At 35.2% G+C, this 19,440-nt stretch overlaps 1 protein-coding gene across 1 annotated transcript in view; it reads right to left on the bottom strand.

Moving 5' to 3' along the window:
* Nucleotides 1-2,448: 2,448 nt before the first annotated feature.
* LOC136819689 (probable global transcription activator SNF2L2) overlaps nucleotides 2,449-19,440 on the bottom strand; it is an 81,876-nt gene continuing 64,884 nt past the window's right edge. The window contains exons 33-38 of the mRNA XM_067075929.1: nucleotides 9,680-9,781; nucleotides 7,946-7,972; nucleotides 6,087-6,146; nucleotides 5,489-5,513; nucleotides 5,090-5,214; nucleotides 2,449-3,474 (exon numbers count right to left, since the gene is read on the bottom strand). Of these exons, the coding sequence (XP_066932030.1) occupies nucleotides 3,400-3,474; nucleotides 5,090-5,214; nucleotides 5,489-5,513; nucleotides 6,087-6,146; nucleotides 7,946-7,972; nucleotides 9,680-9,781 (414 nt within the window). The 3' untranslated portion in view covers nucleotides 2,449-3,399. The remainder of the gene's footprint in view (nucleotides 3,475-5,089; nucleotides 5,215-5,488; nucleotides 5,514-6,086; nucleotides 6,147-7,945; nucleotides 7,973-9,679; nucleotides 9,782-19,440) is intronic.

The following is a 19,440-nucleotide window of genomic DNA, read 5'->3' as shown; positions in this document are numbered from 1 at the left end:
TAAGTCTCTTATGGGAATTGGATGAGTGATTTTCGATAAGAAATGCAATAAAAATGCTTCGAAAAATCATTTAATGGGGAAGGAGAGTGAACAATAATATCAATACTGCGGACATAGCTAGAACATGAGAAATCGGCAAAAATCTGTTACTTGTATATCCAGTGTATAATAAATCCTTGGTCGAATCTCTCCCATAAAATTGGAAAAGATACATTAGTCAAAAGAATAAATTAGGCACTTAATAATTCTTTATCATGTCTTTATTAATTGTTTGCCCGATTCGAAAGAATGTTCTCCTTTAAATCTAAATTAAGTTGAATGGTGACTGTGCAACATAAAATATGTTGAAACTACTAAAACTACTGGGCCGCCTAAACGCTACTTAGGCTTTCTTGTTCCACATTAATTTATTAATTTATTTTTGCATTTATTTTTTCCCTAAGGTAAATCGGATACCGCATTGTTTCGGATAAACTACCAGAGTACTTAATATTTTTCTTTAACTAAAGCAACAAATTATGATTATTAGGAACATTTAAAAGATCCTCTCCTCGTTACGTTCCTCTTTCTAAAAGGTACACAAACCTATCACGTGTAACAATGGTAATAACGAAGGAAATAGTCAGGTAGAATTGCATAACTACCCGGACAAAAATGGTAAAATATTTTGCGCAGAGGTCCAGGAACATATCAGGAATCACCAAAAATCCAAGCCCAAGGAACACCCTCAAATTTGTACAGAGGCGATTCTATAGCCTCTGTACTACGCCCAGAAACCACCCTTTACGCCCGTAACGCCTTCGTTACGGTTGAATGAACTTGAAAGTGTTTTACTTTGTTCAGATCGCCTGATCTGGGAGTCTAGTTTCGGACCTGAAATGAAGTGGTGGGTTTCTGTGGCGTGTGTATAAGGTAAGACTTTTATGTAATTGTAAGATATAGCCAGTACAGAAATACGTACAGTCTCCCCTTCTCTGTTTGATGTCTGGACTAGTCCTCCACCCGTAAATAGTGTGGTGTCGACCTAGACGTGGGCCGGCATCACATTATTACAAATTCATAAGGATGGACATGGTACTTTTTAATACAATTATTAATGAAGATACATCCTTAACTGTTCTTAATTTATTAATGAAGATACATCCTTAACTGTTCTTAATTTCTAAGACTTACAATCTTTCAACCTTTATACCTTGTTTCAACGATGAAAACTCAAATACAGGCTGAATCAATTTTTGTTTACTGGCATTTTTGAGCCTTATTATTCTCATAAAAATGTTCGAATAGAATGCGTGTCTTTCTTAGAAAATAAGAAAATCAAAAATTAAAAATCAGAAATTGAAAGTGATTTTCGAAAATCATTACAGTATGTTTGCCTACGTACTTTTAGTCGGACAAAATTTCATGTACCATGTGTGTGTGCCAGTGACATGGAAAGATAACTGAGTCCCATTTGGGCAAGTGTGCTTCCCAAGAACAGGCTCTCATCTCAGATAAATGCAATATTTGATTTAAAAATCAAAAATCAAGAATTGGTTTGAAATTTGATTTTTAATTGGTGAGGGATAATTGAAAATCAATTTTCTTCTGAAATTCGATTTGATTTTAAATCAAAAATCAAATGATACTTTCGGGTCACGGATTGAAATCAAAAAGAAATCAGAAATCAAAAAGAAATCAAAATCAAAATCAAAATAAAAATCAAAAATCAAAAAGAAATCAAAAAGAAATCAAAAATCAAAAAGAAATCAAAAAGAAATCAGAAATCAAAAAGAAATCAAAAAGAAATCAAAAAGAAATCAAAAATAAAAAAAAAATTAAAAAAAAAATAAAAAATCAAAAAGAAATCAAAAAGAAATCAGAAATCAAAGATCGTACACCTAATTTTTAGTGATTTACCCCTCGATGCCATTTGTTTCCGTCAGTATAAATAAAAAGATATTTGCCAAAAACTTCGAAATATTGAAATCATGAAAAGAAGAGATTTCTTTCAGCCACTGGACTAGTCATATAAAATAAATTTTCAAAAGTTTTCTCTTTGAAATCGATAGCATTGGTCGCCCAAATCGTCTTAGGTTCTATATCCCTAAAATTCTCACCGGGTATTGAAAAGACTGTTTTACATAATGGAAGAATGTGTCAATACAATACTCAGTCACTTCATATTAAACGAAGAAAGGATCTTTTTTTCATGTTACCTACCTAAAAACAAACAGAAAATATGCAAAAATTAAATTATTCACTGCCTCGCCAAAATTGAAATAATTGCCGTTGATTTTTGCAACATAATTTTTTTCTCCAAAACACTCATTGATGTAACATGTCACTCGTCAAAATTAGTTCTCGCCAAAATTAAAAAATTGCGTTACTCGCCAAAATTTAAACTGTTAAAATACAACTTTTACTCCTCGCCAAAATTAGCTCCCTCAAGGTATTTATATCAGTTGATTAATTTCTAAATTTTAACATCTTTTGTATATATTTCAATATAATAAGCTAAAAATTACTAAAAATAAATCGACGGATACATTAACTTAAAACATACCTTGTATAAGTTAGACAAAGTGGGAAAACAAAAACGTATGAGAGAGAATGTGAATTTCATTCGGTGGCAGATCAAAATATACTGTAACAGCAGGTAACATGATTTAAAATATGTAAGACACAACTAGGCCACCATAGAGGGAAAGATTCAACATTTAACAACCGTGCGGGTCATTAAGATACATTAAAACATACATATAACATTACAACTAGACAATAAATTTTTTTAATGATCAAAAGATTTTTCAAAATAATTATACTAAAGTTAGGCGTTTAAAGTTTTTTTAAAAAAGTAGCAACATTTTAAAATAACATTAACTACTAGATCTTAATATAAATGGTTTAAAATTCAACTAAAAACTAGATAACTAAATAAACACCACACCATAAAAACTATATGAAAGAAATGATAATCAATTCATGATATTCATGACGTAATGTTTTCTACGGAAATACCCCGGTTTTTGCCAGTAGTGGCAAATTTTATAAAACTACTGGCTAAAACTCGGGAAAACATTACGTCATGAATATCATGAATCATAAAGATTTTCGTCGACATTCAAGTGACATTAATATAATAATTTGGTCGAAGAGTGTGGGTGTGGTACGTCGAAAGATGATTATATACAGTTTTTCTCCTAGTCAATTTAAGCAATAGTATTTATTCGAGATACTTTAACTCGTATATAGTATTGTCAACGTAAAAATACAGCTTGGAGTATCCATTATTTACGCGTTAATAACAATTCCACGATTGTATGTCACATGTAACACTGACAATTTTTTCAATATTTACGACGGCGATGAGGTCAAGTTTACAAAACAATGAGGAGGAAATTACCACGGAGATGTTATTCATTTTCGACGCGATGATGAATTCGAAGCAGGTGAAGGAACTGTTGAAGAGTTCTCATCGTAATCGGAAACATCCTGAAAAGTTTATAGAAGAAATTAATATGTATCTGACTGAATTCTTGCTACCAATGTACAACCATAGTATAAGAAAGCCGCGGCTGGAATGATAACATCCGAATTTCTGTTGTTCTATCTCTGTCGTATTTGATGACTATTTGTTGATCAAGAAATAAGTAATGTAGCATCTTTAATGGTAAATTTCATTGGTTTGTCGTTAATACTTACTTCTCAGTGCGTTTTAGACATTAATGATATGCCCTTGATAATACACTTGCATTATAAAATCATCGTGCAGAAAAGATTAACAAAAAGAAATTTAAACAAGCACAAAATGGCTGTGCTGAAAGAACTCAAAAATTAATAAAGTGCCTCGAAATGCTTCACAATATTTCAGAGAAATCTTTTTAGAAATCAATGAAATAGTACATCAAGATAATTCTGTGAAAATTTCAAGCCAGCACCTTCAAAATTTAGCACTCAAACGGACAGGAAAGTTGTCATCTTGAATATAGTTCTTATAATTTAAATTTTGGAGAAAAAATTATCGTTTCCACAAAATACCCCTAAAATATGTCCAAAATCAGTTCAAGTGTTCTATTGGGTACAGATTCAAAGATATCTAGCAATAAAAAAACTTTTTGTGAAGGAAAATAAGAGAAAAATTTCAAGAATTATCTACCAATAATAAACTGACAATCTTGATGTTCTTATAAAGCTCGGAGACAAAGATAGAACAGCAATTAACTGAAAAGACAATGCAGTATATACTCCAGCCGAGGCTATTTATACTATGGTACAACTAATGCAAAATAGGCTTAAGCTAATTCATATGTCTTATTGGGCTCTTCCAGAAAATGTTCGTACATAGGGGTCGGAGGGTATAGTGTCCGGGGGTAGTGAAAAATCTACAAAATTTGCCTTGTCCGGGGGAGGTAAACTTGCTCTGTTTGGGGGTAATTTTGCTCTGTTTGAGGGTTATCTTGAATGTCCAGGTGGTCAACTAATGCTTGTCCGGGGGGGGGGTTAGACCTGCTGTCCGGGGGTCAAAAGTAACAATGTCCGGGGGTAAATTTCCAAAAAATTGAATTATGATCACCTTTCTTGACCCCTAATCTATTATTCCTTCCCATTACTCTTTTCTCAGTTACCCTACCCTACCACACGTGATTAGTTACCCCCTGCAAACCATTTGAATACAAAAAAATTTAAGAAATGCATTAGATCCCAATCAAACGTATATAATACCCTGAAGCTTTTTAGTTTCGATTGAGCCCGCTCTTAAGAAAATAGGCTGTCCCTCTAATATGTTTTATTTTACAGTCAACTCTCTCTAATTCGAATCTTTTTGTAATTCGAGGCTTTCTCTAATCGGAATAAAATCTTTGGTCCCTTGAAAATCGAATTAGAGAGAGCAACTGTATGTGGTTTGTTGCTCATCCGAAGCACATCCGAACCTCCAATTAGCGGACACAGTCGGAGAAACGGGTTAATGTCCGCCTTTTGGAAATTTTCCTATAAGGATTTGACCAGGAGATGGTTGGGGGACAGTGAAATTGACCGCTAATCATAAGTGTCCGTATTTTAGAGTGTCCGTGAAGGCTTTACTGAATTTCTGAAGTTTTCAACTTACCGATCGGTATTCGATGGAATCGTTCGTTTCATTATCGCTATCCTGTAGTTGCATCACTCGGCTCTTCTTTTTCTTCTTTTCTTTACCCTTACTGCTGCTTGATGATTTGATTGGTTGGCTTGATACTAAGAGAAGAAGGTTTGATAACTTTTGAAGTAAATATCAAGATCATAAGTAGTGTTTTTGATTTTTTTTTCTCTTTCTGACTACCTTAATTTACCTTGGATTATTTCCAGTGAGACGATTTTACAAAATAATTTCATTTACACGGAGCCTTTTTTCGCGAATCAGCCTGTTTTTCAACTAATCTCTTTCATTTTACTAGGATTTTTGGTTAAAGCATTAAAGTTAGAGATTTTAAATGTGATTATTTTGAAAAATTGAAAAAAGGATTCTTACCACTTTCTTTGTCAGAATCCTCATCCTGCAGAAGAAAAAGAAGTGAACGTTTGAATGTTCAGAACATTAAAAAAAGTGTATCTCTCTTCCAAGTATTCTTCACACTGGAAGGCGTGCTTAATGTAAGTACGGTTATGTGCCTCTACTTTGCAGAGCTGTTTTTTATAAAAACCAACTATATAAGAGCATAAGGTTTCGATGGCCAAAATGTTAAGAACAAGTTAAGAACATTCCAAGACTTCGCAGACCTTAAAAAAGCAGATTTCTTAAAAAAATGGACAAAAATACTCACAAAATGGAGAAAATAAGAACATATTAAGAACATTTTTAGGCTTAAAACTCAAAAAGTTAACAACATCTGAAGGCTTAGAAAATTTAGAATGTTTTTATAAAAGAAAGTGTATTCCTCAAATGCTACAAGAATTTAATCAAAGAGTACACGAAAACAATTTTATTTATTTTTTTTATAATTATTTTTCACCACAAGCTGAAGTTTATCACTAAAGACACTTTACAACCGGTCCAACGAACAAAAATACTTAAGTTTTCTGAATTTCATTTCATTATTTTCAGATGCTGTTTTATGAAAAATTCATACCTCTTCGATACCGAGATCTTCGCCTTGCTCAACTTTCGGTCGGTACGTCTTGAATACACTCTGAAAATAAAACCAAAAATGAAATAAAGTCTCTTTAACTCGAACCTCTATAACTCGAACAAATTTTCTCGTTCCTTAAGTTAATAATGCCTTATAAACCTTACTTATTAACTCGAAATTTCCTTAACTTGCGTGCTCAAGTTATAGAGACTCCACCACCTGACCCCTGTGTTTTTAAGATTCGAATTACAGAAATATTTGAATTAAAAAATTGTCAATTTATTAAAACTTATCTAAAGTCTAAATTCCTCAGACCTAAACATACATGCCAAATAAAAAAACAAATAGAATTATAGTAAGAAGAATGCTCCATATGGAAAATCGGTCTAGTGATTATAATATAATATTGGTAGCCCTCTCCAATTCGAATTCAAACAGGAAATTAAATTCGAATTACAGAGAGATTTAAATTATAGAATTTAATTTAGACGTGACGGAGATTCTTTTCGAATTATAGAAAGGTTTGAATAAGTACTAGATATCGCATGATTTCGAGTGCAATACGAGAAATATTTTACGAGTTCCGAGATTTTTCCGTAATATTTTTCCGAGCCTTTAGGCGAGGAAAAATATCAGTAAAATCTCGGAACGAGTAAAATATCGAGTATTGCACGAGAAGTCATGTGATAACTAATTTATTGTCGACTCAAAAAAATTGTCCTCTTTTTGTTTCAAAACTTACTTCCGCCTTCTTCTGCTTCTGTGTAGTTTCGAATGTTTTTATTCGAAAATCTAATTCGAACGTTAGATTCGAACAAAAACATTCGATAACTTCCCGCTGAAAAATATTCACACAAAAACAAAACTTTTCGATCATTTTCGATCCAGAAGTTTTGTTTTGAAAAGTTGCAGATTTACATCAGAGATGTATTTGAAAGTTTCTAGATTGATAATTCAAAATGCAGATGATGTACAGTATTGTTTCGATGGAGAAGAAACCCTCCATCATTGGATTAATCAGATTGATAACATTCAGTCTTTTTCTATTTTTTTGTTTCGATGACATATGGCCATGGGAAAGAATAGCAGAGGAAAGGAGTCCCACGATGGAAATGTATGCTTGTAATAATGGTTAGAACAACATTTTTTCAACAGCAAAACAAATTGGATACTTTCTTGATTATCGTCAAGCTCTAAATGTTTCGAATTTCAGAAGGAAGATGTATATATATAATGATTGTTGAGTTGAAAAGTCAAGGATGTACGTTGTTGTCGAGAACGAGAATTAGGAGAGAACTTTTATAAAAAACACTCGTCATTTGGTTTAATACAAGACATTACACTTCCCTTGTTATGTTATGAGAAATCTTATTGGCAAACATTCAAGAATCTTACGTTATTTTGTATGCATTGATAAAAAACTGTTTGGTTACCACACGGACAAATTTGCCAAAAGTTGAAAATATTTGGGTGGTGTCAAGTCGTTTTATAATTTCTTAGTTCATCAGATTTGATTTTAGTGTCTTTTATGGAAGAACTCCAAAGTAAAAGTTAATCTGAACATAATTTTGTTGCGTTTTTCCCTTTGATTCCCAAGTCAGTTTCTCCGAAAGTCAGTTCTTTTCGGCTGTTTTGTTTTGATTTTTCTCCCGCCGCTTACCCAGTCCCCCAAAAGTCAACGCGGTCATATTTCCAGACTAAAGAAATATGAAATATCGCAAATATCTCGATGCTCTCGACCAATCAAAACGCTGATATTTTTTTGGGTCGGCAATAATAGAAGATATAGATAATAGAATTTAGAATAAACGAGAGTACACAGTAAGATTTAATGAACTGGTGATAGATCAAAGTCATACCATCAATGAAATCGAATCTTGGTAGATCTGAAAGAAATAACAAAATAAGTGCTTATTAGGTATTCAAATGCCAAACGTAAATCTCGTGATCCAAGCCACGATAAACTTCCAATATGAACATCACTGGGTCGATAAACTCAAACTTATTTAGGTATTCAAATGGTCGCAACAATACATAGAATGCATCCCCCTGGCTCTTAGGGGGGGGGGCTAGAACCTAAAGTTCTGGCTGGGGGCTCTTTCTCCTAAGATCAGGGGGGGGGCTACTTACTCAGGGGGGGGGGGCTATTTGTTTAGGTCTGTTGACTGGGGGCTAACCTAACAACTTTTTCCAAGAACTAAGAAATTTTTCTTTGTACATTTTGGTATTTTGTTTATGTAATAACGGGGGCACTTGATCTGAAAACGACCATGCGTTCGGCCCAAAATTTGGCTTCTAAAATCGGACCCTTACAGTGCAGTGAATTTCCATGAAAAATGATACCCTTACAGTGCACTTTTTCAAAATTTCTCGCCCGTAAGGGGGAAAATTTTTGCAATTTTAATTTTACCAAAAAATTGGCCTTTTATCACAGTTCAGTGCAGTTTTGTAATTTCCTACCCTTACAGTGCACTAGCTGAACTATGAAAAACCTACCCCCACCCGGGTGTAATAATGAAGTCGTACTATTGACGTTTGTTGATTAGAATTTCAAAAGAAGACATTATACATTTGGTATCTCTTTCTCTTGTGTGGACATGCAAAATGAAGACCTTGCATTGTTTGAAATTTTTTCCATTCTAACATTTTTGTTTTTTGTGTATTTTGGTAGGGGGCTGTCTATTTCGAATTTTGGTGGGGGCTAAATCTCTGGGGGGCTGAACCTTCAGGGGGGGCTTCAACCCCTCTGCACTCTATGCAATAGTCCCCATCCCTAAAGTTTTATGAAAACACTTTAAAGAGTAGAATAATACTCCCGAAACAATCCCACAATGCATCGCTTCTTTAGAAAGATCAAAAACTCCGATAAGATCTATATCCCGAGAATGGCTTTTTAAAGGATTTTCTTCCCTTAAAGAGTTGCTTGTTCATTTTCAAGGTCAGGGACTTCCCAATTGATTGAATTTAATCGTTCTAAAATTATTCTACATATAAAGCGAATCAAAGTGGCTGAAATTGCGAGAATCCTTTAGTCACCCTTGCAAAAGGCAAGTATGTTACATTGAGCCCAATTGTTCACACATTTTTCGCCCTCGTTCCCACCTCCACCACAACCAGGTTAAAACATTTGTGTAAAGTGGCTTCTTCAGCTGACTAGCGTCAGGCAACGTGTAAAAACAAGACAGTGCTCCTTCCAATACTGGTCCATAATTTTGCTTGGTGGAGATTGAGAATTTGCCACTTTGAACACGAATGGCACAAACGATCATTGGGAAGGTAAGCACTTTTGTCACTTTTAGAAACATTTTGAAGGAACAAATAGGAATCTACAATCAGTCAGGAAATATGTTGGCAGCTGGACAAAAATTACAGGACTCTTTCTCTAAAATCCCCCCTCCCCCTAGTATCAATGTTTCATGACAGACGCAGGCCTCCTCAGACACTCCTAACTACCCAACATTGATACTAGGGGGAGGGGGGTCTTAGAAATACCTTTTTGCCACTATTTTCCTGAGTGATTGTAGTATGTGAAAAATAACCACGAAATTATTGGGCTCATTAGTGGCATTATGAATAAATTACTTGCTACTTACCAGCGATTGTTCGATATTGTATTGTTGAGCATTAGTACACATGACCATGAAATCAACTTCCAGGTCGTCTAATGAACGATAACGATGTTGCCCAATACGATCCTGTAAACAAAAAGACAAAGAAAATGAAGTGAACTGTGTATGGAAATCCCGAGGGCCACTCAAAGCTCATAAGTTTACGTTTCCTAGGCTTTCCAAAGTGCAATAGTGCTGATTAAAAATGATTAAAATGAGAGAAAGTGCAATGTGAGGGCGAAAAAAGTGAGAACAACTAAGGACTTAGAAAAACCTGACCATATTTTGCCTTAAAGTGGACAAATAATTTCAAGAAAACCGTAAGGGTCGATTTTCATCTAAATTTTCTCTGTACAGTAGAGGTTCGATTTTAAAGGCCTAGTTTTGGGCCACAGATAGTGTAGTTTTCAGAGTGTGTGTCAAACCTGTTTCACAGTCTACTACGTAGGCTCCAATGAGGTCTAAATATGTTAAATGTCAACTCTGTTACCCAATATCCAATTTTGAAAGTGGAGTCGTTGTAACTCGAACCTGTATAACTCAAATGTCTCCTTAACTCGAACATTTTTTATGGTCCATCAGTTAACAACGCCTTTACTTTAGACATACAAACTTTCGCGAGCAGAAACTTTCGCGATTTTCGTAAATTTTGGCCCTTTTCGCAAAAATAAACGTCTTTAAAAATTCTAGGAAGAGCCACTCGCGAAAGTTTATGCTCGCGAAAAATTCTTGACAAAATAGAAAAACTTCAAACTTTGAATAAAATGTAACTTTTATGGCATTTTTTAGCCTGCTAAATGACTAATAAGTCAAAGGACAAATGTTTTAAGTCAACCCAAGAAGTATTTGTCCCTTTAAGCCATTTTTTCATGTGAAGATTCTCAATTTTACGTCTTGATTTGCGAAAGTTAATGCTCGCGAAAAATATTTTTCCGTTAAATTCACGAAAGTAAATGTCGTGAATTTTGCGATTTTTCGTCCTCGCGAAAGTTTCTGCTAGCGAAAGTTTGTACGCCTAAAGTAAACCTTACTCGAACAAGTTTTATGGTCCGAATCGTGCGTGATTGAATTATGGAGACTAAACTGTATATGTGAAAGACTATTCCACTTTCCACTTTTAGACCAGCGAACTGAAATATTTTTCGTGCCTTGGATCTGCGAAATTCGCCGTTGGCCGGAACTAACTAATCCTGGTTTTATAGTTACAGCATCTGTACAGTAAAAAGGTAATTCGTACATGCTAGCAGTAATTTTCCTGAAAACATGACTCAAAGAAACTGATACAAAGGTCGGCATAATGGGTAGTTTGAAATCAAGTCATTTTCATGCGGAAATTCATTCAATTATTGAACAGATAAAATAAACTAAGAACTATTTATATAGGTTTTAAATTTACAATAAGATTTTGGAGAATTATTTTACATAAATCATTTGAGCCATTTCACAGTCGAAATGAATCATGGGTAATCAGGACTAATTGAGGCCTCCCGTTGGTTAGACGCAAAAATATCAAGAACTTTGAACCAACGGAAATTTGTTATCAGAGCGGTGGTCCTGATTACCCATGAATCCTTACAACTATGAAATGACCTTTGAAAAAGATAGTGAAATTTTAAAATTAGTCGGCAAGAATAATGGCCAAGCAACATTTAACGTACATGTAACATCCATCTAAGGTTCATATAACGTTAAACCCACCTGAAGTTATTTAAGTACTTAGCCTATTTAGAGAAAAGTTAAATTAAAAATGGTTGCTATCGTGTTGCTATTAGTAACAGTCAGGAGTCAAATTCCGGTGTTTTCGGGTGTTTCCGAAATGTAAAATGACGCAATCTTGACTTAGAATTAAATCTTTCTTTAATTTTAAAATCTTTGGAATTAGTCATTTATTAATTATTGATTGATAAACAATACCTATTTCACTATTGTAACTCCATATTCATTCAAGATAACAATAATGATAATAAAACAATTTATTCAGATACAATTTTCCAGACATTACTTAAATTAAATACAGTTGACGCTCTCTAATTCGAATTTTCAAGGGGAATTCGATTTTCATCGAATAAGGGAGCGTTTATGAAAGTCTCTTGTAGACGGTGACTTTCAATATTACCATCATAATGGAGCGCTTCGAAGGTCGAATTAGAGAGCGTCAACTGAACTCCTATCATACTATTTGATAATTAAAGTAGGATTACTAAATGTTTTTCGACGACATAACAGGACGAAAAAAGCTAATACTGAGAAAACAATTCCTGCTAAACACATGTATTCCACATAGTTGAACACCATTGCGGACGTCAGCAAAGCTACCAAAGCGCCACCACGCGTCATTGACAACCGAAGACTTTCATTGAATGTTTGAATTCTCGATGACGTCATCTTAGCTAGGATACCAATCAGGAAAACCTCATCCATAATAACGACAATCGCGAACAGGGTGCCCCAAACCACCCATAATGCCGCATTGACGTATAAGTTCTGTTGGAACAATTTCATGGATCCGAAAATGAGTTCCATGATGCCGAGCGATAAAACACAGACCAGACTAAGTTTATACATGGCTTTATCGGAGAAACGTTTCCAAGAGAGTAGTAGAAGAACGACGGCTGATATGCAACCGAAACCGAAGACTATGCCGTTCAATTCCGTCATGCCGTACCCTAACACGTCAATAATCATCATTGGCAGCCACATGTCAAAAGCTACCATCCAAAAATACATAGTAAAGCTGAGTACAAAAACCAGGACTGCGTCAACGCTACCTACAATCTGCTTCAGGATGCTACCCACTGATGGGGTGGCCTCCCCCTCCTCTAAGAGTGGGATTTGCTCCCCTGTTTGATAGTGACACAGATTTTGATCAACTACAGTTATACTGGCTGTTAACATAGCATCTGACCGTGTAAAGGTTTGTGGGAAGAGGGCCGGTTTTTCGATTTTCTCAACAGCGACGCTTCTCTGGAGGTGTGAACTACCCACCGTGGAATGGATCAAAGCTCCATGTGTGTGACTGTCTAGAAGTAGATTACGATGTACGTTTAAGCTACGTGTAGATTCGTATGTCACGCTGCGTCCACGGTAGGGTATTGGGAGAGAGGTTATCGACACGTTATCAATACTGGAGTTTGCGTAATTCAGAAAGACTGAATTTGTGGAAGATTCCAGATTCTGCAACTGGTTTGGTACTAATAAGTGCTGTTTGTGAATGCCGTCGTTGTAGCTACCATAACTTGAAGTTAAAAGTGCTTTTTTGAGCAGAGTCTTATCTTCCAGAGCAGAGGTTGTTCTTACAGTCGCTGGTACTGTTTGTTGTTGAACAGATTGTTTATAAAGCACTTCATCCGACTTCAGGTCGTATTCTTTTGATAAGTCGGACACAGTGAAAAAAACTATGATTTGAGTGATCAAGAAAAGAGCCGCCATGTAAAAACCAGCCACGTTTGCTGAGGTCAAGTGAAAGGGACCCCAAACGACGTCAACGTCTTTGAAGACGAAATTTACGCCAGGACCCATGATGAAGCCGAGGGAAACGCTGTGCCGAGCATTGAAAATTTACTCATGACTTGATCAGAAGGGTAGCAACGGGAAACTTCACCCGACATGACCGATCGTAGTGGCCCACCGATCCCGCATAGAAAACGTCCGACCACTAAGAGCCAAGGCGAATGGTGTAGCGAGTACATTATATTGCCCACGATAACGCTTGTGTTACAGACTAAAAACATGACTCGAATGTTACGTGTCCGGTCCACCCAGCGTCCGATAACCATTGAAAATAAAACGGCGGATAAGAGATAGGATGCTGAGATGATACTATAGTACAATTTCGGATTCGATGTCTCCACCAGTGTGGTGACGTAGATCCAAAGGGTTAAGAAGGTGACTGAATATTCCATCCCGAGAACACAACATTGAATGACGAAGGCTTTGGTGGTTGCAGAACGTTTCGTTTGCCATTTTTCGGGGTTGAAAGTTGAATCCATGTTCTTAGTGGATTAATTTGTGTATACAAGATCCTCTAGGTAGCAAATGGCGTGTGTATTTTTTTAATTCATTTAGTTTCTGGCAGTTTTGCTTGAAAAGAAAGTTAAAAAGATTTTGATACGCAGAAAATAGTATCCATAAACACGCTATACAGTGTGTCCAAAAAAGGTGGACAAAAATTTATTTTATTTTACACAAAATCTGTTCCCTTTTCGTTCGAAGTAAGTTGAATGCTCAATTACCTAATCCTTTACCAAAGAAAAGATTCAATCATCTCGAGAGGGATAAAAAGAAAAAGGCAAGTCTTACCGTGAAGTCGGGTAACTTGCATCAGGGGAGGGAAACTTGCATAGCCATTAAATGACTGACCAATCAAAGCAGCAAAATTTCATAACAAATGAACTACGCAGCTCCGCTCGCATCTCTACTCTACCATTTTTGTTCTGATTTAACTTTGTATTTTAATGACCAGACAGGTCATTCATTTGAGGGCTATGCATGTTTACCTCCACTGATGCAAGTTACCCGATCTCACGGTAATATTTGATAAAAAGTAGAATTCCCTGCAGAATTTAAGGCACTGCAAATGATTTTATAAGTGCTCTAAGTTACTTCTTCTCGTCTTACTAGCCTGAGTTTTAACATGAGACTTAAGACTTATAGGCTTAAGGATCTCAGGGATTCAAAAGCTCAAAAATTGTTCCAATATGGCTGGTTATATAGCTTAGAAGCCAGTGAACCCCTCCGAAATCGAAATATTCTATGTAGTAATCTTTGTTGCGCCTCCTTAGACTCTATAATCGCATTGCCCCCCCACTTTCTATTTCATGGCGTGGGCCCTGACACAAAGTAGAAGTACTAAAATCGAAATTCTCGCCCAAACTTCCAAAACAAAATTCCATAAAACATTAAAATACCCGAAATTATCAATATATTTTGTACTCCATAGTAAATGAGCAGAAGAGGTTGAGATGTCTAATTAACTTAAATAAATAAATATCCTCTAAATCAAAAGTGTAACTACTGGAATTTTAATACGACCCATCTCAATGAAATGGAAAAAGGAAACAAAAATAATTTAGATACATGAAGAAAGCAATACAGAGCTGTTGATGAAGGCCATGACCCACCTTTCCAAAAGAAAAAGTTTAACAACTGAACCCAACACTAGCAAATCAATCTAAAGAAAAAAATATATACGACAACATCAATGGTAAAGATCATTGATAGAAATAGTTCAAAACAAATGCTCGAATACTACCACTATCCAAGCCTAGTGTAAAAACTGTCACTTAGTACACATCCATCGACCCAATGCCACACACCTAAATAGTCATTTCCATCCGACAAAAAGCCACAACAAAGTGCCCGTCAGGTCATTTACATTTATGAAATAATTTCTATCCACATTTTTAAATCGCTATCAAGTACGGATGACAATTAAATCCGCACGTTCAAGGAATTGGTATTACAAAGAAATCGTTAAAATAGACTAATAAATAATTCATAAATTAGATCACGAACATCGCTTGCCTAGTATTCAAACAATTACCATGGTAATTATGTCCCTTGAGACATTAAAAGATTTTTTTATGAATAGAAAGTAGTTTTAATATAATCCGCTGGGAGTTAATCATCATGGCAATAATTTCAAAACGAGGCAAGTGATGTTCGTAACGTAATCTATGAAAAGGTTTGTTAACAATAGAGAAGTGTCAAGTTTGCGCTCCAGTATGCCGTAATTTATAATCTCCTCCGCAGTTATTCCCATGTTACTTGCTTTACAACTTAAGGTTTGGGACACGAAAAGGTTTTTTTTCGCGTTGGTGCAATGCAGCATGCTCCATCCCACCATAATACAAGAAAAAAAGTGCGTATCCCATGGTTTCTTTTTTGTTTCATGGGACAAAAAGTGAGGGAAATATTCAAAAGACACGCTGATCTTGTCCCTGGGACAATGGAGCAAATTTGATTGCATTGTCCTAGGGACAAAAAGAAGATTTCACTTTTAATGGTAGTAAGAAAAATAGGGTGGAGACACGAGAAAGCGTTTCAGGTTGATGGGATGGAGCATGTTGCATTGTACCAACGCGAAAAAAACTTCTCGTGTCCCCAAGCCTTTACAGATGATCACTTTACTTTGTCAAGTAAATTCGAACCAATTAGAAAAGTAGTAAGATTTTGATGGTTCTAATTCACTGATGATTCTAATTCAATGCCGAAAGTGAGTGACACTACAGAAAGTGAGTGACACTACAGAAAGTGAGTGACTCTACGTCATTTTCCCTATCGCAAACACCCGAAAACACTGGAATTTGACCAATGAATGTTACTAAAATTGCAATACATGGGTTCAAATTCAACACCTCCAGCACTACCTAAAGTGAGTGACACTACAGAATAAGTTCTAAGTGGTAAATAATTTTCTATAAAGGCCTTTTTAGTCTAATCTTTCATAATTCATAAAAACTGAGTACATTGTTGACAATAACAACATGTAAAAGATTTGATATATAGGTAATTTTATCAGCAACAAGAAACATGTGCGAAATAGCAACAATTCTAACTAAAAAAATTACCTTAATAAGTCTTAATTTTAATTGTAAAAGATGAATTTGGAAACGTCTTCAAGGCATTTGATTGAAGATTCTTTAAGCGTTTATTAAGCTTGGACATTTTTTGAGGTAAGCAACACTGATGCAAGTGTAAAAATCGGGTCAGGTATAAACAACTCGAGGTGTTAAAATAAAATTGCCTGATTTCTAAGCAAATCAAAATGAAATTCTCAAAATGGAAGAACAAACGAACATTAAATTTTGATGTTGAAAGCGTTACTTTGATAAAGACAAGGAAGAATTTTTTATCATAACTCAACGACCCAGTGGACAACATTTGAAGTCCAAAGAAAATTCGTGAAGGAGGCTCGGAGGAGTACCCAGAGTCAATTATATTACTATTGTCCTAGCCACTGGAAACAAAGTGTTCGTAGAAGATGGTTTTTTGAACTTCACGAAAGTTGTTAATGAAAGGGAATAAAAGATATGTAAATATTTAGGATTTTAGAATTGTTTAAATGAATGTAAAGATGCTCATTATTATACATACGAATGTATTTAATTTAATTTCTCAATAAATGAAGAGTAAAGAATCTTATTGCGAGACTGTATGTTTTATGCTAGAACTAGTTGAAACTCAAAACTATAATCCAAAAACCCTATGTGACACTACTTTGAGCTAAATTCGTAGAGACAATAAAAAAGAAATAAGAAAACAAAAATAATTATTGCTTGATGGTAATATATTTCTAGCTTACAAAAACAATGTTATCATTTACAAGGATCAAATCTCATTCTTTCATTGCATCATTTGGAATTTGTCGATTAATTAGAAAGCGACGTTTTTCAACAGCGAAATCCAATGCTTCTTCAAAGTCCATATCTTCCTCATCTCTAACCCTTTCTAAAGTTTCCATCACAGACTTATGTGTTTTATCCTTTTTCATTGCTCGAAGAAAAAGGATCTTGTATTTATAAATCTCATGAATTGATAAGTCAGTCTCATGACATTCGTTCAACATGCTCTCCCAAATATTAAATGTTTCTTCAACACCTTGAGATTCTTCACTATCACTGGACATGGACTGTGGGCTGTCTGTAAAGTCCTCACCAGACTCTTCATCTTCATCTTCTTCTTCAGATTCTTCAGGGTGGGCCTTTGCAACATGTCGATTGTAATTGCTTTTATTGGAAAAGGTCTTTTCGCAATCTTCACATTCATACATCGTGTTTCTCCCGTTGATTTTAAACTCATTTAAAGAAGTAGCGCCTTTGCTTACGAATTTATATGCAAAACACAAGAGTAATCCGATATCGGGTTTCTCTTTAGGATCCTGGTTTCTCTCTAAGATTTATTGGTCCACGTTCGTTTCTTGGTCCGGGACTAGCTTGAGAAATCTAGTCTTACTTGATCCTCTTTTGGGACTCGGTAGTCCTATACCTAGTCCTTGTTAGTCCTTTTTTTAGACCAACCAATTCTTATTGGTGGCTGCAAAGTAATCCTTTTTTGTGTCAACATATAGTCTTTTTAGACTTCTATTGCGACTACCCGATTCCTGTTTCGGACTACTTAGTTTTGATAAATCCTTTTCGGAATTGGCTAATTCCTGTTTTGGATACCCAATTTAAGCTTCAGGAGTATTTAATCCTCTTTTGTATCTACATAGTCCTAGTTTAATTATCCTTAGGATTACCAGGAATACCTAATCCTTCTTTAAAACTAACCAATCCTTATTTGGGATTGTCTAATCTAATCTTTGGGACTAACTAATCCTCATTTGGGATTTCCTAATCCCTCTTTGGGACTAACTAATCCTAATTTGGGATTACCTAATCTCTCTTTGGCACCAACTAATCCTCATTTGAGATTACCTGATCCCTCTTTGGGATCAACTAATCCTCATTTGGGATTACCTAATCCCTCTTTGGGATCAACTAATCCTCATTTGGGGACTAGCTTGAGAATCTAGTCTTACACGATCCTCTTTTTGGGACTAAGTAGTTATGTACCTAGTCCTTGTTAGTCCCTTTTTTGAGACCAACCAATTCTTGTTGATGGCTGCGAAGTACTATTTGTGTCAACATAGTTCCTTTTCGGAATTGGCTAATTCATGTTTTGGATACCCAATTTAAGCTTCAAGAGTACCTAATCCTCTTTTGTTTCTACATAGTCCTAATTGTCCTTAGGATTACCGGGATTACCTAATCTTTCTTTGGGACTAACTAATCCTCATTTGGGATTATCTAATCCCTCTTTGGCGCTAACTTATCTATGTTTGGGACTGCGTGATTATAGTTAATCCCTCTTTTAGGTTTACTTTAATCACTAGTTGGATTCTTTCTTCCAATTCACATCAAAGGCTTACGTATGGTATGTTGTTGTTGTTTTTTTTTTTTTTTTTTTTTACTCGTACGCGTGCGTTTTTGTTTGGAGTGGGATTTTATTATTTTGTTAGTTACACCCGTAAGTCCCGCCAAAGGCGGGGCTTACGCCCCGGGCCCCGTCAGAAGTGCAGTGAAGGTTAACTTTAGGGATGCTATAAATCCAATCAACTTTGACGTTTAGGTCATCACTTTGTTATAAACACCTTTGCAGATTGTTTTTCGATTTATCAAACATTTCATTAAAATCGGTGTGCAATCCAATTTACATATTCTACGGTTAGAAAGTAGGATTTCAACGCTTTCAAAAGATCTTCCTGATGCTTGGTGAACAACCATACTATTCTATCAAACTCTTTATCGAAAATATAATTTCTGTATTTCATAAGATTTCGGTCAAAAAAAAAGCTTTCTCTGCACCTCCTGAACAGCTACTCTTGTCTCCTGAATAGACGGGGGGGGTCCGAATAAACAGGGGATAGGAAAATTTTCTAAATTCTAAAAAGCAGGGGGAAGGAATAAGAGGACGGGGGTAATTTGAAGACAGAATTTTTTTCAACTAGTATCAATTTCAACAACTAAAAAGAGATTTTAGCAAATGAGCACGTAAAGTAAAAACCAATACTAACAAAAAGGAAAATCTTAACAAGTTTAAGGTCTATCTACACTTTGATAAAACATCCATTGTTTAAATCGTATTTTAATTTCTTAGTAGTCGTTACGACTTTTACTGTAAACGTATTAGCTTCAAATGTGTTTATCACAAAGTAATAGTTGATTGAATTTATAGCATCCCTAAAGTTAATCTTCACTGCACTT

Source organism: Clytia hemisphaerica, unplaced genomic scaffold, assembly GCF_902728285.1.
Source record: "Clytia hemisphaerica strain Z4C2 unplaced genomic scaffold, Clytia hemisphaerica genome assembly, whole genome shotgun sequence".
NCBI classification, from domain to species: domain Eukaryota; kingdom Metazoa; phylum Cnidaria; class Hydrozoa; order Leptothecata; family Clytiidae; genus Clytia; species Clytia hemisphaerica.
The sequence above is the reverse complement of the archived record's forward strand: the minus strand, read 5'-3'. Positions and strand labels throughout refer to the sequence as shown.